Genomic DNA, 23,862 nt, shown 5'->3' on the forward strand with positions numbered 1-23,862 from the left:
GACAGAACGGGACAAACCTTTGTAGAAGAACGTGCAAGTAGGACTTCTTACCGGAATGCTTAGCTTTTAGTTTCTGCCACCAATTCTGTACTCTGGGATTCTTTGGGACAAAAGATAAGGTGGCAATATTACTTGTTTCTGATGTATTTATTTTCTATTTAGGTTACGCATTTGTTTGATAACGGTGGGACTGTCTTCTTTGCTATTTTCATGGCAATTTGGGGTAAGTACATTTTTATTGTTTTGTCCTTTCAGTTCACCTCACCCTTTAATATGATTACTGGGTAAAGGGAGATTGTAGCTCTTGATAAAATTTAAAGAAGGATTATGATTTTGTCACACACACTTTTTTTCCTCTGGTTTTCATCAACTTCAATTTCTATGCTAGTAGTGGGTGAAAATAATACCTTTTATCATTAATGTAATGAATGTCTTTAGCATCTTAAATGTCTTTAAGCCTGAATTTTACATCATGTAGGCAGAATTCTTTTTAGAAGCAAACATGCAGGTTGGTTTTGTGATCTGGAGTCAATATAAAAATCACGTCTTTTAGAGAATTCTTATAGAATAAATGAGGATGTTTTTGTGGGAGCTAATTAGGGGGAAGTATAGGAAAGATTTTGTGTTAAATGCTTACAGCAATTTAACTATTTATATTCAATATAATATCTGAATATCTCTGAATGATATCCGAATATCTCACTATTGTTCACTCTGACATCACACATATCATGTCATGGGGCACAAAGCCAAGCAGGGTGATATCCACAGAGGCCACTGTTGAACGGGATTTACCTAGAACAGTCTTCACTCTCTTTGAAGGTCAGTGTAATAATGCCATACAAGACAGGTGTAATGGTTCCAGCATGAAATGCTTGATGGAATTAGCTTTCAATGAAGCAAATGTATTTTGCTGCTGGAAAGTAGGAAAGACTGGTATTAGGACAAGAGATAATTTTACCAATGTAAATGTTTGTCTATGTAAACCCTGAGAAAATAACACCAGTTCACATACGTACAACTGTCTGAATTCAAGCCAGAGTTTTACAGTTTTAAATAGAGTCAAATGGCACACAACAGCTTTATTTACAGAATATGTATGAATAAGCATTAATGATTCTAACTTAAAGTGAAGGATGAACAAATGTCACAAATTTTAGAGGCCTGGTAAAACCAAAAAACAATATACAAACAACAGCAAAACATCAAAGAGGTACAGAGACAGCATAAACACATGCACATATGTACAAAAATCATAATTAGATTGTTAAAAATTAACACGATAGAAATATAACTGAAGGGCACACTGTGATTGCTTGCCTCAGTGATATTTTTTTTATTGGCTCCTAATCTTGCTGTTATAGCCTTGCAATTGCTAATAATTAGTTTCATAAATTCCTAAAATAAATTGCACTTGGCTATATGGTTACTGATGTAGACAGCGCTGGTAGTTTTTTAGGATTTCTGTCTTCAGGGTCTCCTTAGAGAGAGCTCTTTCAATTTGCAGTTGAGGCCAAGGTTCAAGTGTGAGAAGGAATTTTGTGATACTGCTTTACCATTAGCAGGAAAGATGGCATAATCTGTGCTAAGGAAGATAGAAGCTCAACATTACACTTTCCTTAATTACAAGCAGCAGAGTGACACTCTCACCTAATACAGGTGAATGCATCTCAGATTTTCAGTGTGCCATCCAACACACTGGATACAACATTAGAAATTAGGTTCTGGCTTTGATGGGAAGTGTGCTGTTTTCATGACTGACCCCTGTAGAAATGGCAACACTGCATGTGTGCACTCAATTCTTTAATCTTTTAACTTTGAAATAAATGCCTGTTTTACTCCTCTGCAGTGTGACTGCCATTGCTTCTGTCTCTGGTGCCTACTGGGCCCTGCCTGTTGCCTATCAGTGTATCTTGTGATTTTCCCCTTGCTTTCCAAAACATTGCTTGCATAGTAATGGCTGTAAAATAACAGCTGCCAGGTCGATTGGAAAAAAATGAAAGCATTTAGATAACAGGTGAGAATACAATCTGAAGCAAGCATTACGGTGAAGGGTGGGATGGTGTCATGTCAGCCATAGGAATGCCATCGGACGGGCACCCTGCATTGTCTTCCTCTGCCTTGTCTGCTGTGCTGGTTTTGTCATCTGACGCACATCCAAAACTCGTATCGTGTGGTCCAAGCGAGTTGTCTAAGTGGAGAACTGAAAGGATAATGTATTTATTTTATATATTGCTTGAAAAATTCTTATCCCCATACACTGCATACCTCATGGCTTAGTTCAGCAGTCCCTCACAGCTAATCCCAGTTAACCTCTTTCATACATATGGGGAGCAAAACGTGAAGGCCCTGATTCACGATCTTCTGAAGATAACACGTGTCCTCCCAGTAATGCCCGTTCAGCACCACATGGGTGGTCGACTTTCAAAGCTAGTTTCTAATCTGACATTCTGGCAGCTTTCATCTCTTGCATTTAAGCCAGAAAGGGTGCGTTGCCAGAGTTTTATTTTGATTTGATTTTATATGAGAAAAAAGTGTGTTTAGCCTCTCAGTGTTTGTTTAAACATTTAAAAATAAAGTCCAGGAACACGATATAAATGTTTGGAGACTGTGTGATTATGCTTTATTACAAGTTTATACATATTCATGGAGAAGACAAAAGCAATCTTCTTTTTAAACCTCTTAAAAATATTTTTTACTCCTAGAAACAGACATAGCTTCATCCCTCATTCTGTAATTGAAGTTAGATGAGTAAGGAGTCTAGCCTTTTTCCATTGAAGTTTAGGAGAGTTTTTGAGCTATAGTTTTGAACTCGCCCACAATTATTTGAACAGGTTCACTCATACTAGATATGATATTTCCTGATATTTCATAGGTTAAAAAGTAACTTGTAAGGAGGAGACAGAGAGTTATGGGGAGTATTGGTTAAGCTAAAAATTAAAAATAGTAAAGTACTGTCAGTTGAAAACTAGATTGACTGGAGTCAATGATATAATTCCTAATAATTCAATAAGACCAAACTATTTAAATGACTATATGCAGAAATAAAAAATGTTCTTATGCAAAGCACTTGTGCTGTTCCTTACCTGGGTCATTCCTTGTATCATCATAAAGCCGTCTGTGGGAAAATGAGTCAGATCTTTTCTTACCACATATAAAATATCCAATCAGACCAATTAATATAGATACCAAAATGGCTCCTACAATGACACCAACTATTACTCTTATGTTGGTTTTCTCTAGGAGAGAAAGAAAGAAAGAAAGAAGAGACAGTTGAATGAGAATAATAAATCTGTAAGATCAGATATTTCACTCTCACTTTATAGCAGTCGAGGGCTTTAGGGAGTGAGACTTTTCACCAAGGATCTGAAACACTTTGCAAACTGTGACTAAACCAGCCTCTCTGCAGAAACTCTCTGCCTTTGTAAAATAAAACAGACATCTCCATCCTTGACTTTCAAGGGCATAACTGGAGTTTAAAAAAAAAAAAAAAAGGAAGGCTAAATGAGTTTTTAGTCAAATAAAAAGGTTTGAATGCAATTCCTTGAATGCAATTATTTGTAAGTATTTAAGCCAGCAGTTAAAATTGCAGCCTCTGAATTTCAAGTGATTAAGTTTTAGAGTACTAATTTTTGAGTATGCAAGGTAAGAAATACAGGAATGCTTTCTGCACCTGTTCAGTTATCAGAATTACTGTGTTCCTCCAAGATTTTCCTCAGATTTCCTAAAACTTTTCTTCGAAGTATTCTTTTTTTCTTGGAACTGAACTTGCTCTCCCACCCGCCTTCCTTTTCAGTCATGTTATCTAAAAATCAGGTACATTGTTATTATTAGAACTATGACAGGAAACATAAAAGTCTGATGCTCCTTCAGTTCTTAGTACAAACTGTACTCTACTGGATATGATGGATAAGCCTTTCAGTCCTGTGTTAAAGGCTTGAAAGCTAATTAATAGCAAAAAATTACTGTGTCTTCTAAACTTTCCTTTTCTTTTCCTGAAGACCTTATTCAGAGCAGCAGGATAGAAAAGTGCCGTGACAGTTCTATGCTCCATTGTTTTCCCACGCATACTCAACTTGATAATTAAATGCACAATGAGTAATTCCTTTGGAAGTGTTTATAAGAAGTCATCTTGGGTCACAAAAGTTTCTGAACTTAAATAAGTTGACATGTTACATGTTTTAAATGTTATTTCTACACATCTGCTTTGAAGGTCCTCTCCAGTGTGAATAGGCAGTACCTGTCTTTAGGTTCCCCCACTCTTAGAAGTGTTAAACAAACAAGTAAACAGCAAATAATTTTAAAAAATATTTTTTGTTTTGGGTGAGTTTTAGTTTTAGGCTGTACTAGGTCACCTACTAGTTCACACATCTTAACCTCCTGTTCAATGAAAAAAAAGGGTTTATTTCATCATTATGATTTTATTAAACCAGTTGGACTTCAGTTAGATACTTACCTTGACTGGCACTATTTGAATTAGATGATACAGTAGAAGGGTTGCTGAAATTATGATTCAGCTCTGTTGTCTGCTCAGTGGGGTTGAAGTTCAGTGTAGGACTGTTCTGCTTCACCGTGGGTGATGTCAGAGTGATACCGGTGGGGAACAATGTGGTGGGGTTGATTGAAGAGTTATCACCAGGGAGCACTGCAGCCGAAGGGGTACGATAGGTGACCGTAGAGTTACTTGGTGTCTCTGTGGAAATAGAAGTAGCTGCAGCGCTCTTGGTCACTCCAGGAAAGTCACCCATTGTAGTGAATGTTGCTAAAGACGTTGGGGTTCTGTTGAAGGTTGTAGTAGAGTTATTTATTCCACCTTTTGATATCATAGTGACATTTGAAGATAAAGTGGTGCTATCGGTGGACCTCAGGGGTGTGCTGTTTGGCCAACTGCTCATCTTCATTCTTTTCATTACATTTTTTTTGGCAGTGGCTGCTGTTGATGCAGCATGGCTGACGGTAGGATTTATGGCAGTAGTCGTAGGCAGAATGACTCTGTGTGAATTTGGTTGCGCTATAGACTGATTGTTATCTCTATTATTTCTTTCAGTTATTTCTCTGCCCTCAGTATTACTTTTGTTCCATTGCAGCCTTACAAGCAGAAAAATGAAAATCATTCCACAGGAGGGTTGCATGGTGTTGACTTCAAAGTTTGTTTCGTTATATAGGGAACCTGCAAGAAATTAACTTTTGTCTATTATTTCATTTTGCGAAACAAAGCCACTCACTTAACACCCAAATAAGCTGGTAAAAAAGTTGATGTTATACTATAGAAGTCTCAGTAGTTTACCACATGTTGATGCTGAAAACTTTACATTCCTGAGTGTTAATGACTTAAAGAATGACCTAATACAATAATGATGATCAACAAAAGGTTTTTGCACAAGAGAATTCCATGTTTCTATAAACAGGCGTCATACTCAGAAGGGAATAATTCAAAACCACTTTGCTATAGAATGAGGTAATGATACATACTTGGATGGCATGCTCGAGGCAATGTTTTCTGTGCAGGCAGCAACTCCAAGAGCATGCTAAAGGGTTACGCTCCATTGCAAAGAAATATGATTGTTACAATTAGCCCTGAAAGTTGATGGATAATGTTTTGTGACCCTGAGCAATGAGTGTCATACGAATACTGCCAGGAGCAAACTGAAAACTAAATCAATGTAGGGATTATGGATGATGCTTAATTTGTGTGGAAACTTCTTTTCATGTAGGAAACTGGAAGCTGTATATTATGCATTAATTTTTCAAATGTTAGATTGAGAAGGATGAGAAAAACTCATCTTGAAGTCACTTGATTGTAGCAGGTATGCTGTTCAGTATAGCTGTCGGGTTTTGACAAGGGGTGTGTGTTTTTGTAAGTATGAGACAGGTTGAGATCATGTAGTTTTTAACTCCCACACATAATCTCTCATGTGACAGCACAACAAAAAGTATAGGTAAGTTACATCTTCAGCATCGTTAATTAACTAGGAGTCCGTGTATGTGGGTACTTTACCATCTGAAGAAAGGAGATGTACAACTGAAAAAAGTAACTATTTCTTGCATATTCAGCCTCCCCTCCTACTGTCTTGTGCTTTTTCCTATGGGTGGGGGGTTTTGGGGTTGTTTTTGGTTTGGTTTGGTTTTGTTTTTTTGGGTTTTTTTGCCATTTAATTGTGCATTTTCCCCAGGTTAGCTTCTTTGTATGTAACACCATCAGAGCAGTGGAAAGTGCACGTGCAGTAACAGAAATGCATGTGTATTTACAAAATGCCATTTAATCTGCTTTTTAACATATGATCCATTTCTCCACACTGCTTATTTCCCAACTGAAGGTCAGTTATATGGTGGGAAGGACCTATACTTGGAAAACTCTGTAACTTATTTAGCAAAAAATAAGAGAGAGAACTTCTGCTTGAGTATCAGTCAAACTCAGGATAACCACTTTGACCCCAAACAAGCAAGCCAAAGAAAACCCCTTTGGAGTTCAGTTATTAGCTCCAGTTATGTTTACAATTTGAATGATAGGCCTTCAGATGACTATAAAATGCTGTGCAATCTGAATATTAGATTTTGATTTGTTGGTACTAATAACTACAAAACAGTGAAGAAAAATACTTGTTATATTGTACAGAGTTTTCAAACATATGCTTTCATTTTAACAGTATTATTGTTTTAATTCAGTGGCATGGTCTTTCCTTCCTTGTATTAATAGTCATATTAGTGAACAAAGCAGGTTTGGTCCTATCGCTTATTATCCCTTCACTGTAATTAAACTACGTGGGGAAATTACACTCAATTCACTTTAACTGTAACTTTAATTTGCAGAACAGCGTACAAAGGAGTCAATATCCTTGCTGAACAAATTCTGTGTCGTTTTTTCTGATTGGCTTACTTGTGTAATGTTCTTCATGGAGGACCATAGAGAAGAAACCTCCTTACTTTTAAAGTTGTGTACTGTAGTTCTCAGGCTGTGATGAACTGCTTCCTGGAAATCCTTTTGTGTGTAATAATTAACTCTTCTTTTTCTGGTGCAACAATAATGTTCATACATTTTAGAAGAACACTGAAGTTCTTCAAAGATACTCGTTGCCTTTAGAGCTTAATATGCAAATAGTGCTAGTGCAGTAAAACAGCAGTGCTATAGATTAGCCAGACTTGGAGAAGAGCCCAAACTTTAAATTAGCTGGTCAAGTAAGTGCTTAAGGAAGCTATGAACAGGTAATTAATGAAAAAAAAAGGTCTCACTTTTTGATTCACTGGTGTTCACATTACTCAGTAGCAGCTCAGTGGAAATCAGTGCAGTAGGCGTAGCCTGAAGTGAGTGGAAATGACATCGGTATGGGGTTAGGCTGCAGTTCGGTTACCCAGATTAGCTCTACAGTTATTGAGCGTGAAAAGTGAGATTTTTATATAGGATGGTCACTACCATGTTTCTTCTGTGGATTTTTCACTCTGCATTTGTTTTTCTGCTGCTAGAATCAAATTTCATCTGAGACTTATGATAGCTAGGCAGAAAAAAAAAAGCCAGCTCCAAGAAGGGGAAGGTTAAATTTCTCCCTTGCTATTTGGCTTTATGAAGAGATGTATGAAGAGGTATTTATGAAGAGATGTCCCTATTCAAAGAATTCGCCAAGATGTGAATGCAATTTCCCCCAAAAATGCCCCTCCAGTGTGAACCTGAATATACACTGATTGTGTCTATACTGGAAAATGTGTAGCCCAGTTGCAAGAGATGTGTGGAGGTGTTGAGGATTCGATACCCACTTTTCACACATTTCTCGAGGGGTTTACTCTGAACTTGCCACAATCTTTTCCCTTTGACTGAGCACCCTTTAAGAGCTGGCCTATGTTAGGCTGCTCCTGGAGCACATCACTTAGTTTACTGACAGGAGTGCACAGTGGTGTAAGCCAAAGGGCGACAAGTGGAGAGGATCAGGAGACTTTAAAAGCACACTCCTGATGTGCATAAAAATGCTAATGTAGGCACGGCCATGTCGAGGAGGCTGTGGTTCTATATCATAGAGACTTTTCTATTTTAATTGAAATAAATTGAAAAAACGCTACAAAAATCCTTGTCATCTGTTATTAATAAAGATTAAAGTAGTTTTACAGCAGAAAGTATTCAATATGAAGCTACTAGTGCATATACATGTGCATCTGCACACCTACACTCTGGATGAAGCCCTGGTCCCATTCAAGTCAACCTCCCCTGGGTCTATGGACTTCACCATGAAGGTTGCACTGATATTGCATCTAGCTTTGTGTTTTACTGCTCAGATTTGTGCTGAATATTTCTGCAACACAGGGGCAAAAAAAAAAGCCAGTACAAATAAATTCTTATATGGCAATTTTTCTATAAATGTATATCCAGAGGTGTATTAAGTATTTAAAAATAGATTTTTGGCATGATAAAGTAATTGTAACATGTATTTCCTGAACACAACCCAGCACCTGCCAGTAATAGGTGTAATATCTGCTAAACCTCTGCAACTGTCAAGAAAATAATTGCTTCAGCTTCTTCTTGCGGGTAGATAATACAACCTTCAGAACTATAAATTCAAAGAACATTCTTTTGCATGTTAATAAATTGAAACTGGCACTATTTTCCTGCCTTACAGTAGTGATTAGAAAGTACTTTAATTTATGTAGTAAACAGAGGCATGATGAGCAAATTGTGCTCATCAGCAATGACACTTCTTTGTTTCTTGTGGTCTGGAGAAACATGTTCATATTTGCAGAGCTTTCATACTTACTGTACTTTTTAAGCCTCATAAAGCAGATTGTTTTTACCTTTATATCAGTGATCCAAAAATAGACAGAACAAATATAAAGCAAGATATAGCGAGTTTGTCTTCTAAAATTCAGAAAGAAACAATAGCAAATGATGGTCCCAGAAACATACTGGATTTTTGCTGCTGTGGCCCTTTGCTCTAAAATTCATATTGCTTTCCAAAGATGAGATACTTCTAAATTTAATGAGCAATTAATGTTAAATTTTTGAAGCTTAAGTGTATTTATTTATTGTACTAAAAAAAAATGTGTAAGTTTTTAGTAAATTATAAAAAGGACTATAAATATGGATTGTATTCTATAATTAATTTAATTTTTCCCCTCTGTTTAATAGCTAGCAACCTGACAAGTGTAAGTGCAGTGGCAGAGGTTCCCAAGTATGCATTTCCTGTTCATTTTTGGTATGAGTGAACTCAGCAGAAGCAACAACAAGGTAGCAGTACCTTTCCTTACATAAAATTGGTATAAAGCAGCATACACAGAATACTTCACCACCTCCACCACAACCCCCCAGCATTTAAAATGGGCTCTGAACTGACTCTGAGAGAAATTCTTTACTTGCTTGATAAGGAGTGTAAATACCCACTAAAAAAAAAAGTGTGAATTTGAGTGAAATACTGTCATTCTTTATGGTTGCTACTTCTCTGCTTTAATGTTGGAATCACGAAACAGGGGAGTTTTCAATTATTTTCTCAGAAATACACTCTTAAGCAGAATTTGGCTGCAACAGCACTGATTGGCTTCCTGAACACTATAGAAAAGATTATTAATCAGATCCACTAATAAGCATAAGAAAAACCCCCTCAGACTTACCTTTGAGCTATATGAAATACGCAAGAACCTGTTGAAATGCTGCTCTGGCCCAGAGTGCAATTAGTCTGGTGGGACGAGGGGAGCGCAGGTACGATACTTGTGACAGTGTGACACCGGTCAGGAACGCGCCGTCCGGGTGAGGTGAGGAGAGGTGAGGTGGGGCAGCCCTTCGACTGCTGGGAACCAGCCTGACCGACTTCGCTGCTGTCATCACCCAGCTCTGTCATTACAGAGTCCACAGAAATTGCAGTTATTTATGGTGAAGTGGGCAGGCAGTGCTTATTGCTTCATCCTTTGGGAGTCTTTGAACTGGTGTTTCAGAAGGGTGACTGTTTTCCGCAAACTATAGAAACTATTGTTCCGTGTGCTGTGCAACTGTTAATTTAACAAAAGATAGCTTTTTGTTATCGCAGTTTCCTCGGTACACTTCATGAGATGAAAATTGGAAAAAGCATGTCTTCTACAAAATGAAGCAACAAAATAAGTTCTGTTAAGAAAAACATGCTGCTAGAAATGGGTCTGATCCTATCTCCAAATACGTTCACAGTTGCAATAATTTAAGATAACAATCTAAATCCAAATTTTCTGACTTTATCAGTTGTCATTAATTTTTACTTTGGAATACATAACCAGCTAGGGGTCTGAATGTTACAACCCGTACTCCTCATTTTAGGTTTTATATAAAAAATACGGGCTTAAAGTAAGAATGAGGAAGTCAGGCATATCATATGTAACTTTTAATATGCTGATACAGTCAACCTGTGTGGTTTTTTTTTTTATTCTTTATGTATATTTATTCTAGACTGGTATGTGGTGAATAGCGACTCAGAAATATTTCAGTATTATGTGGCTGCTTGAGTGGAATGCTATGTTGTTATCTGTTTCCACTTTGAATTTTTAAGGAAGCAAGTGCAAACACTATTTCATAACTTATCCTCAAGATAAGTGTTGAGGATATGGCATATGCAGGAGGTGTTTATATGGGAGCAACTAGTGGTGTTTTCTTGAAAATACTGCAGAGGACAAGTGGAAGGTTTTCTGTGGCATGGATCAAGTTCTGCCCTTTCTAATATGCCTTTTGGGGAAGTAAATTGTCTGTGTGGCATGAGGTGGGGTGGTCTGTGAGAGAAGGGAGGACAGTCTGATACTGTGGGTTGGGTTTTTTTTGGAATTTAACATTCTCTGCAGTGTGTATCAAAAAGCTTCCAACTCATATTTATTGCTGTGTCTTGGTGGACATGCATCTAACAGATTGACCACAAGATCTGAAAACAAGCACCGCAAATTTGTGTCCAAATTTGGATCTTATGCAGCATTAACCAAGTGACAAGTGATATACTAGGGTTAACAGTATACTTCACACCAGCATGCACACATTATAGTGCTGAGAAGCCTTTCTGGTAGTGTTTTAAAAAGAAAGGTTATTTGAAAAGATATATAATATTTGAAAATAGCAAGACCTTAAATATATAGGCTGTAATTCTGTCCAAGTGTTTATGTTACAGTGGTATGAAAGTCATAACACTCTAGTGCTGTCCTCGGCCTCAGCATGGGGCTTGGGTAGGTGCGTGGTCTCTCTTTTATTTATTAGCAGTTTCATTCATCTGTTAGGAAAAATAAAGACTGTTTACCCAAGTGACTTAACGCCTAATGGAAGATGCTCTGTTTGTGACTCAGTTCTTGGCTAAGAGTCGTGCACCTGCAGTGCGGTGCCAGGGTGCTGGCGCTGAGTGCTGGCGCTGAGTGCTGGCCCGCTGTTCCTGGAAGGCAAAGCCTCCAGCAGCGAGCCCGAGTGCGAACAGATTTGGAGCTGTGGCCATATGGAGATCAGGTGGTTCAGAGTACTCCAGGAGTGGGGGATGAGGCTAAGCGGTCATTCAGCTATAGCCTGTATTTATTAAGTGGTAATTTCAATTCCAAAGAGTGTGTCTCAGGAGTAGGTGTGGTACCAAATCTGTAGGACTGGTTTTATTGCATAGCTGTGCTGTAAAGGAGTCTGACTGAATAAAACTGAAGAAGTCATTGAGCAGCGTACTCGGCAGTGGCCTGGCTGGCCATGGCCAAGCTCTGCAGAGAGGCAGTGGAGACAGTCCCCTAGCTCCTTTCTGAAAATCCTCTTTGCAATAATTTTTTAGGAAGAAAAACACACCATTCATTTTGACACAGTGATTCTTCTAAAACATTCGAAAGAGATGTGCTTACATAATAGTCTTTAGTTCTCTGTGTTCTTGGTTCTGTTTGGGTTTCTTTCTTTCTCTGCTCTTTCCTTTCATAGCATTTAACAGCAGTCATACATCATTTCTTCTTCTTGACAATGTCAAACTTTTGTTATCCTTAAGATTGTATCTACACACAACCAATCTTTCCTGTCTGTTTTAACCATCAAACATCACCCTACTTGTCTTCTGAAAGGTTAAGGACTGTGTGAAGCACATGCCTAGAGATTTTAGTTCCTCATCCATATGAGTACTGGCAGTGTAAGGGCAGTAAACATAAGGTAACTTAAATAAGAATTGAAAGAAACTTTTGGAAGTGTACAATGGGTAGAACTGTAGACTGTACTGAAGAGCACTGAATAGCAAATCCCTAATGGTAAAATCTCTAGAAATGAGTGGGTCTGTACCAAAATGCTGGACAAAAAAAAAAAAAAAAAGGCAGCACACCATATATTATGGGATTTAAAATTCAGAATGACAATTGTAGCTATAAAATGGGAAGCAACATGCCCTGGAAAAAGCAGGGGAGGCACCAGAGAACGTTTTCTGTAGGAAACCAGAGGCTTGTGTGTGACCCTTTAAATTGTAAGTTATCCAGAGCTGTTGAGCAGCAAGATTGGGCAGAAAGAAACTCTTCCAGGTCAAAGCAGTTTCAGAACATGAATGTTCTTACCTCGATGTTCATATGATTGGATTTGTCTTCTATTGTATGTCTTGTTTTTCTACAGAAGTAATTGATAAAAGTCAAGGCTTAGCATTTTCAGAGTTGGGAGATCACGGTAAGAGATGAGGCAGTAAGAAGTGCCTAGCAGCTGGCACTGGAGGGGCTTGCTTGCATGGAGAGCAATCCAGAGACGGGTGGCATTAGCAGTGTGATAAAGTAAAGGCAAGCTAGGAAGGATCCAGGCTTTTGCAGAACTGAACAAATACTTGAATTTCAAAATTCTGATGTTTTTTCACTGTCATTTAGACTAGAAGTTACACCACAAGAGAAGTTTTGTGAATTCTTTTTTTTTCCAACATGCTTTTTTTAAATGTACTTATAGCTTTTGACACTATTTTCTCAGTACCCTTATAGCACACCAAAATTACCATGAATTCTGTTCTACTGTGTGAAAGAGAGTATTGCAGTATTTTTTAAGAGCTCATGTGATTCTGGAAAAAGTGCTTTATTTGGCAGGTATAGTTAACAATTGGGCCTCACCTACTTCATCTAGATGGATTATTTTCTTGATTGTTGCATTATCAGATACTTTGTGTACATAAGTAACATAAAAGACAACATTTGTTATTATTATTCATATTATACTACAGCCTATTATTCATGCTATATCAGAGCCTGAAAACTCTAACTTAGAGACAGATCTTGATTTAAAGAATAAGCAAATTATCCCAAATCTTAGGGGACAGACAGAATGAAATAAATAGCATTATAAGATCAGTGTATATTCAACTGAGGACACCTTTTGTCCACAGTCTAGTATTACTTCTAGACCACAACTGCCTCATTTTATTTCCAAAACTCCAACGGATATTTACAGAGGCTAAAATACATGCAACTTTTTTGGACTGGGAAGTACTTCAATAGCCCACCCTTCCTCATTCTTTTCTTCAGTAAAGGCACTGGGAAAAAAAAACAGTCACTAATTCAATTGCTTGCTTTCAGTTTCTCTGACTCAGGTATTTTAAGTCAGTGGGATTTAAAATTCATTATTTGATTCCTGCTAACTGGACCGCTTCCTTAATTTCTGTTACCTTTGAGTGTAACTAAGTGAATTATTTCATTTTTGCAATTACAGACATACCACCTTTGGCACAGGGCTAGTGGGTATCTTGGGTGTGCTTCCTAGAGCAGCCTGATACGCAGAGGAACACCCAACACCGTGTTTTGCAGAATATGTTGTATTTCTCCTACCTATTTTGTCACATAAGAAAAGTACTGTTTGTTTTGTGTATAGCATGAACTTACGTTGCTCCTGAGTCCTCACAGAGTGTATGTTGGAAAGGGATTTCTCTTGCAAGGTGGTGTCTTCTGTAACATTTCTGAGTCTCGTGCTGCACTGATGGTAATAGCACTTCCAATGACCATGAGAACCCTCAGATTACTCAAGTGCAAACCCCACTGCTGCTTAAATAGGAGAGCTGTGTGCTGTTCTGCTTAGGAGCATCCAAAACATAAATGAAATCTGTGGTGAAGAAAAGATCCGTGCGTGGAAGAATAAAAGAACATGCTACCTGGAAGTAATATTCAGGGACAAGTTCCTTTCATTCAGCCATCTGTTATTTATGGGTAGTGGTACGGAGAACTTCTGCTAACTTCTAGTCATTGTGCTTTAATATAGTATATGGATAAATCATATATATATATATATATAAAAAAAAATTAAGATAAGTATATATAATATATATATATAAACACAATAAGATTTTAAACATAATATAGAAAAAGGTAGGAATGTGAGACCATCCTATTCAGTTTGAGTTAGAAATCCTCCTTCTGAGCAGTTGGCTAGCCAGAAGGAAGCAAATTTTCTCACTCCCTGTTTGAAATCACTGTTTTTCGTGGAACAGTTGGACAATCCTGCATTTTGTCTCGAATCCCACCAAAACAAGGTGTTTTACCCTCTGTGGCAAACTACAGTGTTTGGGAAACTGGTTGTAATTATTTTTCTAGGACCTACCAAAACCACTAAGTACATGAAGGATCTGATTATGGTCTCACACATAGCTCAGAAATAATTGCTTAAAGAAATAATTTAGTAGTGAAGCGACTCCAGTATAAAGCTGGTGTAGCTGGGAAAGAAAGGAGATTCTCTTGATTCAAACTGTGAGTAAAATGAGATCAGAATTTAGCTCTTCATTATAGGTACCATTGTGTATGCATATCCTTTTTCTTCAAGGGAAGATTTTAAATCATATATGTTTTGAATAAAATTAAAAGCAAAATGATGATCTAAAAGGGATGGTAGTGTCTCATATTGACAGGTACCTATCTCTGTACAGATATAGCAGACAGCAAAAAAAATGATTCTTAGATAAACAGTGTTCCAGTTTTAACTGATTATCCTGAAGTTGTGTATAGTTTTCAGATTCTATGGGGAAAACAGACAAAAAGTGGCTGATGGCAGTTACCATGTTACATATTGCTGATTTTCCTGAGATCTGCATGGCCTTTTTCTTTCTTCTCCATAATTAAAATGCAGTTGATGATTTCCACAGCTACAGTCTTTCTAGAGTTCTGGAAAAGACGGAGAGCTGTATTAACCTATGACTGGGACCTCATAGACTGGGAAGATGAAGAGGTAAGATTAAGCAGAAGTAAACCTGTAAATCTTGCTATGAGCATGATTTAAGTGTAAATAACATATTGTACGCCAGCAATCTGAATTCTCATTCAGGTTATATTTTTATTTATAACACTAGTTGCAGAATAAAAAAGTATACTTGGGACTATACAAGGATACTTTGCCTTCAGCAGCTAGCATTATAATTCCAAATATATTCTACATTTATTAAAAGTATACCTTGAGAAGTTGAGTGAAAATACTGCCTGTAGAGAGGACAGGAGCAACTACCAGTATCAGCACAGATGCCTTTCAGTTCTATGGTTTCTTGTACTGGAAATTCCTAATATTGCCTAAAAACAGGACCAGGACAAGCAAAGGGACAGAAACTAAATTTTATATCCTTCTGAGAGGCGTAAGTTATCCTTTAACATTCTGCTATCAGCATCACCAATAATCAAATTATTTTAGTACTTTACTTCCTAAATCACTAGTAAATGTAGCTGTAATTTAACTATATTGGTGATTCAAGTGAAGTCCAAATTAATAGATACTTTATCATTACTTGGTTCATAGCTTTCCATAGATGCTGGTGGCTTTAAATAAATGGTTTCATATCACAAAATGCACCATCATAACTGGCATTAATTTATAGCTTTCTTATCAGTTTCTGCAGAGAAACTAGTGTTTAAGTCAACATTATGAGCCATGATCCTTTTAATACCCTCACGTAGCAAGGAAGGCTCTTATGGTTTCTGTTCTTTGTTGGTCTCTGGCAGTATTTCCAAGTATTTTCAAAAAAACAAATTTGGATATTTGAGTTGGGGAGCTATAAAAAAGAATTTGTATCAATATAAATTTCCTACTTTATGGCACATATATGTCTGATTTTTGATACTTCAATGAAATAAGTAGTACAACAATTAGAATCTACTCTGTCATTCCAGGAAGAGCTGCGCCCCCAGTTTGAAGCTAAGTATTCCCAAGTGGAAAGAGTAAATCCCATCACAGGAAAACCTGAACCTTTTCAGCCTTTCCCGGATAAGCTCAGTCGACTGATGGTGTCTGTCTCAGGAATATTCTTCATGGTAATGTTTAATAATATTGGAATTATTGTAGCCTTTAATCTTACTCTGATGTAAATAGTAATGCAAGTCATGAGTACATTCATTAAGATTAGTGGATTTACATGATTTAGGCAAAACTGATTGTCTCAGTCTTACTGCTTGTTTATGGGTCTCTTTTAAAAGATGTAATATAGTTATATTGTAAAAGAACAATAAAGAAATGTTTAATTCAGCAATCTAGTATTTTTGTTCTCTGAAAGTCTGCTCACCAAAACAAATGGCAATTTTTGAAACACTTGTTAATTTATTAATTCAGTGGAAATTATTTCAGATCTGGTTTATTTTGTTCTAATATCTCTATTCATAAACAATTACCTGTAGATTTCACTGGTCCTCACTGCAGTGTTCGCAGTTGTCGTGTATCGTCTGGTAGCCATGGAACAGTTTGCTTCTTTCAAGTGGTATTTCATCAAGAAGTATTGGCAGTTTGCAACATCTGGCACTGGAGTCTGTATCAATTTTATGATCATCATGTCACTCAATGTTGTAAGTCTTCTGTTCTTTTAAAGAAGGGTTTAATTTAAAAGTAATTTTTACAAGGTTACTGAATTTACTGTATATTGGATATATACGTGTTCTTGCTTATTTGTATAGCAGTGCCTCAAGCTAGTATTTCAGGGTTTTTTCCTCTTCTAATATGTTTGTCAATGTTTTTCTCTACTGCCTACTTAATTTATCACTACACATCTTTGCTTATGTCATCAAGTCACAGTGGTACGTACTACAGCTTTCTACATTTGCTTTTTTTTTTTTTGCATTACCTTTTACAGTACATCTCTAAATGGAACTGTATTATTTTCTTGGCTGAGAAATTTCTTTCTGTTTTTTTAATTGATAACTTTGAATTCTTCCCTTTCTTATTTAAAATGCAGCTGTGATATCAGTGTTGCACAGTCCCAGAATCACTGTGATACATGATTTCAGTTTAAGCTTTTTTTGTCAGGTTTAATCATTTGCTGTGGTAGCACAACATACATGTACAAATTCTATTCCTTCAACTGCAACATAATTTATCATTTTTCTATTCCCGTGCAAGCACGAACAGGTAAAAAAGGAATAATAGCACAGCGAACAATGGCTTTTAATTCTCTTAAGGAGATCGTGCACTCACTGTAATAAGAAAGCATTCTTCAAAATGGACCGTCACCTATTTATTTCTGTTGTTGTATATGATAAATCTAAGTCTTAAAAAGTACATTCAAGTGAACAAGCACACCAAAGCTATTGAAAATAACTTGCTCTTAATAGTAAATACTCAAGGAAATATTCTTCAAGTTGGTAACTACCTTGGGCTAAGTGTCATTTAAAATAAAGACTGGAGATAATCAATATATAGAGAGATAAGGAGGTCTTCAGTAGGAGGTTGATATCCTCACCAGTATGCACCTTCATGCGAAGGAAAATTGTATGGTGTAAAGGCTTTTGCCTACTTTTAGATCACATGGGTTTGTTCCTGAAGTTAGAGGATAAGCATCTAACTGCTCATTAAGAGAACCATTGATGTTTGAATGCTTCTCTTGAGCTATTGGCTCCTGATTTATCTTTACTGCATATTTAATGTATATACATACATACATACATTTATATGGATAAAGACAACAGGACAATAGTAGTTCAATGAAGTCTTTATAGGAAACTATACATCCACATGTAGGCAGGATATTGTCCTTCTCTGTCCAGATACCTTGATGCTGTAGGCAACAGAACACATGCTTTTGATGCTTGTTTTCGTTCTGGATTTGACATCACAACAGGCAGGATATGCTATAGTTACACCATCTCTTATTTCTCTTTTAGGTATATGAAAAGGTTGCCTATCTCCTGACAGACTTAGGTATGTAGGTCTTTACTAGTGGTATGGTTCTTGCTAGCTGTGGCATATACCTTTATATTTCCATAAAATAGAGTTTTGAAAACTTCATCTATGCATAGTACAATACTGGCATTTCCATAAGCAAGTGAGAAATATCAGAGAAAGAAATGATATGATAATTTCACTAAGGAAATAATAGAAAAGGAATTTTTTTTTATACTTCTACCTTTTTTTTATAATATAAATTGAAAAAACTGTCATGTTATGATGGAACAAAAGTCAAAACACTCTTTCTTAGAGTACTAAAACAGATTTTTTTTCCATTCTTCCCAAATGCTTGGTTATTTTTTTTTACAATTTTTTAATTTGAACTTTTGTATGGAAAAATAGGTTAAGATAAAATTACGTTGTTCAAGATAAAAATGTTAAGTCATAAATTTTAAAGTAGCTCTAATTCTATCACATTAAAGATTTATACTGAAGCCTCTAGTTGTGATTCAGTCACAGAGGTAAAGCTTTCTAGCCTGTAGAAAACAAGAAAGCAAAGACAGCTTTTCAGATTTCTTACTGTGTGAATATATTATCTTTTAGTGTTTCTTCTTACATGCTCTCTTTTAGCCCATGTCAAAATATGCAGTTGATCCTGTCATAGTTTAAAAGCAAGCTCGCTGCTTAAATTTAACAGCTCCCTCTTCTGGTTAAAGTCTTGAAGAACATGCATTAAACAAGATGCTCAAAACTTTATAGTGTTTCAGGCAGCTGAACAGGTTAGAAAGATTCAGAATGTATAGTCAAATTATTCAAATTATTAAAATATTTTTTCAGATCACACTGATTTATATTCCTACTTAACTTTTTAAATATATCATATCGCTACAGACCAGGGAATGGGAAATAAAATAATGATTTTATTTAAGTATACAAGCTGATTTTTCCCAAAATACATGAAAGAATTTATTTTTTTAAAAAAAGGCTTCTTGAAGCATGATGGAGCATCAGGTGTTTGAGCTAGGTAGCTCACTCCACTTCCTAAGGTGTTTTATGTCAAAGAGAAGGATGACAACTTCTGGGAACAAGTGTCCATATGTAAAGCTAGTATCCTGTACATTTCTATCCTAATTTAGTCATCATTAGAGCAAAGTAATTAAGTAGTACAAATTTTAAATGAAAAATCCAGGCAGTTTAGACTTCCAACTTATATATGTGCTTTAAAACTTTTATCAGTGTACTATAATCCAAGTTTGATACATCCATCAAAGAAATTTGAAATTTTTACCAAAAAAAATGTTAATCATTATCACAGAGTTCTAATTCAGACATAAATAATGTTCTACAAACTGTAACGAAAAACATCCAAGACTCACACAAAATAATTGTAGCCGTACTACACATTTCTACATTTCTTTAAAAAAAAAAAAAAAAAAAAAGGCATTATAATAGGGAAGTCTTGAGGATGAAGTGGTGGTCTTACAGAAGTATTTCAAAGGCGAGGTGCTTGGGTGAGAGAGAAACCAACTGGCTGTTGGTTGTCTCTTCCCTCTGCTTTCCTTGGCAGCCCCTGTCTATTGCTCTGCTGATGCCAAGTGCTTTGTTTCTTTTTGTTGTGGCTTTATTTTTTTTTTTAATCAAGATACCTGTAAATTAAATATAAAATAAATAAATATTAAATTTAAAAAAAAATAAAAATACCTTAAAATTAAAGGTTCACACTGAATTCACAACTTTTTCATGGAAATGGAACAGGTATCTTTCCACACTTGTGACATATTCTGTACCGAGGAGCTTGTATCTCCTGTTTCCACATAGAACCAACATAGTCTGAACTGGGGCAATGGTTTTAGGATCTGCAGACTGAACACTTTGAGGAAAAAAAAAAAAAAAATAATTGCAACCTAATGGGGCACCTGATTTGAAACCATCACTTGTCTTGTTAGCATTAATTGATCTGTGAGCCAAGCTAGGCATAACTTGATTTCAGTTTTGTTTATATAATGTCTATTGTGTCTTTCTGCAGAGCACCCTAGAACAGAATCTGAATGGGAAAACAGCTTTGCCCTGAAAATGTTCCTCTTCCAGTTTGTCAACTTGAACAGCTCCATCTTTTACATTGCCTTTTTTCTTGGCAGGTAAGTTATCTTTGCTAACTGCTCTTAAAGGAAAACTTGCACAGAACTCGTAATCCTTGCTAATTTTATAGGTTTGAAGAAAATATGGTGACAGTTTGAACCGCAAGATTTAGATGTGAATCAGTTTCTGAGGATAATTAATAACACAAAATTAATGTTTTTAACTGTATGTGAGGGTTGGACCCTTGAAAATTTTACTCATTAAACGAGACAGTAAAAAGTCTACTTTTTAAGTGGGTCTGTGTACGTGACTTTCCTACTAAATGGCAATTCAGAACCTTTGAAAATACAGTTCCTTCCTAAATGTGGGTCTGCATTTAGCCCTGCGCTAATAGGCTTCATTAATTTTTTCTTGTTTTTTCCTCCTTTGGTTACATTTCCCAGGATCCGTGTCTATAAATAGTAAATAGTGTCTGGCAGGTCTTATACGAGAGAAGGAGGCAGAAATTCTGGCTCCAATTTCTGTGTGTATCTTTAGCTCAGAGCATGAGATACTGGACAGATCTAACCTTGCTTCATCTTCACTTCAATTTTGTTATGATCAGACTTATCATTCCTGCAGAACCTACAGATCATTTCACAGTACCTCCTATAAAGTTTAATAATATAATTTCAGTTCAAGATGGTTTGAAAGAAAAAAAGCCTCTAGTAAAGACTGTTGGAATATCTGTTTGTTACATCCAGTGATGCATTTGCCATACAGTTTCTAAACTTCTTTGTGTCTTGCTATCTGCTGTGTCTAGTAGGACCAGGCATGGGTTTTTTTCTCCCTCATATACGACTTTCACTGAGGTCGTAAAGAATTTTGATTCAGTTCATTATACAAGACTGTTAGATCTGTAAAAAGCATTTAGTTATGACGGGTTTGGAAGTGATTTTATGCTTGTATGTCTGAGGGTGCAATCCAGTGCACACTTCACGTGGGCTTCACTTCACTTCAGGGATCTGCTGATCCCCGTGCTGCAGTAAATTCCTATGTATTGCAATGGCTTATCTTCTTAGAAGTAGATTAGAGAGTCTGAATATCTAACATCTAAAACCTCTGAAGCTAGGATTTTTGTTCTGGACATAATAAAAGCTTAGGATTGCTTGCAAAATGATGTCCTTGTTTGCATTCTGAAACTACCATATCCTACAGATACCAGATTTAAGCCTGTGTGATTTAACATGTTTATATGTCATGACTTTGCTCGGTGGATGTTGTGAAATAGCTACTGATACAGGGTGTTCTTGGAATGTCCACTGAGAAACAGAAATCTTGTTTTCCAGATTTGCAGGCCGCCCAGGAAAATACAACAAGCTTTTTAACAGATGGAGACTGGAAGAAGTAAGCAATCCTATTATGTGTTTCTGTGAAATTTCCATGAGTAAAAAGGAAATGGCTGAAGGACATGAATTATCTCCAGTTTGAAAGATTTATTATTCCATATAAGTGAAGTGAAGAGTAAATTCTTATTTATAGCAAAGGATAGGAAACAGGAGATGTGTTTTTCCTTCTGCATCCTCCACTGTGCTGAGTGACTCTCTATGAGACATGCTGTTCTTTCTGCCTCTCACTTTGGGAAAAGCAAACAGTGAATAGTCCCTTACCTCACAGGCACTATGAAGTCCTACATGACTGGTATCTCCTGAGTGTGTGGAATTTTTGATGGAGGACATAAGTATAATGCCATCAGCTTTTTTATCAGTTTCTTAAGTTTCTGGCAGTGTGAAAATACTGATTTAAAAGAAGTAAAATAGTATTTTTCAAAATTTAGCTTGAAAATGTGTTGGAATTGCACCTCCCTTGATATCACTATCATGCCGAAGTTATCTGTTATCTCTGAAAAACAGGTTTCTTCTGTTGAACCTTGGTAGCCACAGAGGAAAATTCCATAACTTTGTAGTCCACGGTCTAAAAAAAGTTTCTGTAATTACTGAACATTTTAATATGGCAATTTCTACAGTTAAGATACTGGTAGCAGAGATTCAGCTGCTAAGTCTCTGTTCGGACTTAGGATATTGCACACGAAATATTGTTCCATTCTTTTAAAATGAATGCATATGTACTAGTCTAAGTGAAATGGACTATATCATTTCTCACATATCTAGCACACATACCCTTAGCTTAGGTAATATGATCCAGTTCTCAAAAAAAATATGTCTAAAGGTTGTTCAACTAAAGTCTGTGTTAATATTTCTGTTACTAATATTTCTAGCAGGAGGTTAGTGTTTTTCACCAAACATATTTTAGTATTTCCCATTCACCCTGTCAACAAGTGAAAATGAAAGGAATCCTCTGATTTTTAGCTACTGATCTTTTTCCATTTCATTTCAGTGTCATCCTAGTGGCTGCTTGATAGATCTGTGTTTGCAAATGGGAGTTATTATGGTTTTAAAGCAAATGTGGAACAACTTCATGGAGCTAGGCTATCCGTAAGTTCAGATGTTAAAATTTGTTTCACAAACGGTAATTACATATTAGTGTGATTCAGTGACAGGGAGAAATATTTTTTCATTTGAGTGGAGGGCAGAATTTCATGATTAATTGAAGTTCATTATCATCATTAATTGAAGACAACAATGAACAGCTGAAATACTGATTTCTGGAAGTGTATGTTCATAAGCACATAAAATGAGATTCTTCAGCAGATTCAAGTTTATGTGTCTTATGTTGTCACTCAAAACCTAATCATCAATGTTGATTTTCAACCTTCCCTGAAGGGTGAGGAGGACTTGCTACTAGTGGTTACACAAGGCTTGTGTTCAGTACTAGCTCTGAGGCCTAAAAATACAGTTGTTAAATATATAACTGGGTCTACGTTCTTCCCCTACGTGCTGTAAGAGGCATAGAGTATAAATAGTCCACTTTTGCCAAAATAACTATTTCCAGTACACCACATGTTTGCAGAATGTTTCCACTTTTTGCATCTCGGATACTGTAAATTTATTCCCAAGGGAAGCATTAACCGCTGCTCTAAGCTAAAGCTTCTCAGGGTATGTTAGTCATCTAAATTGTTTATTGTGATTTCTTTTTCCATAATACAAACAGAGCTGTTGAGCTACTGAAGAGAGTAATGGGCTAAGAGTCTTACAGCTGTCTTGAAACTGGAAGAATATGTTTTCAGTAAAAGAAAAAGGTTACAAGGTTGCTCATCAAATATTAATTTAAACAAAATCTCAACCTTGCAAATATGTCAAAAGGGTTGTGCTCACAATGTGCAATCATTCTGCAAACGAGGGGCAGCATGCTGTATTGTTGTGAGGCGTGGATTTCTGAAAAGAAGAAACCTACTTGAAGTATCAGGCTTCCTGTCTTCTCAGCCCAGTAGCATCTTAACTCTGCCTAGAATTTATTTTAGAACATGCTTATACTCACATATGGAAAGCAGTGGTTTGACAAAACCATTGTTTGCAACTGAGGCCTTTCAGTAACAAGAGAGATCAAGAGCTAAACACTAAAGTATCTTGAGAAAAAATAGCAGCCTGTTAATAAAAATACTTATAAGAAAATCATTTCCCATCTTCAGTCTCCTTTCAGTCATATCTAGAAACAAATAATATCCTTTAATTGCCACTTGTGTCAGTACTGGATAATATTTTTCATTTGCATAACACTTTAATTTGTGAGACTATTACCTACTTAATATTTATAACTACTTTGCGAAAGAACCTCTGCACATCTTTATAAAAAATAGTCTTAAATATTTGCAGCTTCAGCAGCACCTC

The 23,862-nt window shown here is 36.3% G+C and overlaps 2 protein-coding genes across 2 annotated transcripts in view; one reads left to right on the top strand and one right to left on the bottom strand.

Annotated features, from left to right (window-relative positions):
- Window positions 1-23,862, top strand: part of ANO3 (anoctamin 3) — a 195,856-nt gene that overhangs the window by 165,936 nt on the left and 6,058 nt on the right. Inside the window, exons 14-21 of the mRNA XM_068398620.1 lie at window positions 163-223; window positions 15,024-15,106; window positions 16,036-16,176; window positions 16,537-16,701; window positions 18,013-18,049; window positions 20,043-20,154; window positions 21,424-21,481; window positions 22,472-22,569. Coding sequence (XP_068254721.1) covers window positions 163-223; window positions 15,024-15,106; window positions 16,036-16,176; window positions 16,537-16,701; window positions 18,013-18,049; window positions 20,043-20,154; window positions 21,424-21,481; window positions 22,472-22,569 — 755 coding nt within the window. The remainder of the gene's footprint in view (window positions 1-162; window positions 224-15,023; window positions 15,107-16,035; window positions 16,177-16,536; window positions 16,702-18,012; window positions 18,050-20,042; window positions 20,155-21,423; window positions 21,482-22,471; window positions 22,570-23,862) is intronic.
- Window positions 2,043-5,132, bottom strand: MUC15 (mucin 15, cell surface associated). Its single transcript, XM_068399293.1, has 3 exons — window positions 4,457-5,132; window positions 3,087-3,239; window positions 2,043-2,203 (listed from the first exon to the last, which is right to left on the bottom strand). Exons 1-3 carry the CDS (start codon window positions 5,130-5,132, stop codon window positions 2,043-2,045), a joined length of 990 nt encoding a protein of 329 aa, XP_068255394.1.

Source organism: Nyctibius grandis, chromosome 4 (assembly GCF_013368605.1).
Source record: "Nyctibius grandis isolate bNycGra1 chromosome 4, bNycGra1.pri, whole genome shotgun sequence".
NCBI classification, from domain to species: domain Eukaryota; kingdom Metazoa; phylum Chordata; class Aves; order Nyctibiiformes; family Nyctibiidae; genus Nyctibius; species Nyctibius grandis.

Excerpts from the sequence above, each read along its gene's own strand:
- MUC15 (XM_068399293.1), bottom strand. The coding sequence starts at position 5,132 with ATGCAACCCTCCTGTGGAATGATTTTCATTTTTCTGCTTGTAAGGCTG. Across the intron at positions 3,240-4,456 it reads TTCAAATAGTGCCAGTCAAG|AGAAAACCAACATAAGAGTA; the intron begins GTAAGTATCTAA and ends TTTCTCTCCTAG. Across the intron at positions 2,204-3,086 it reads TGATACAAGGAATGACCCAG|TTCTCCACTTAGACAACTCG; the intron begins GTAAGGAACAGC and ends TTATCCTTTCAG.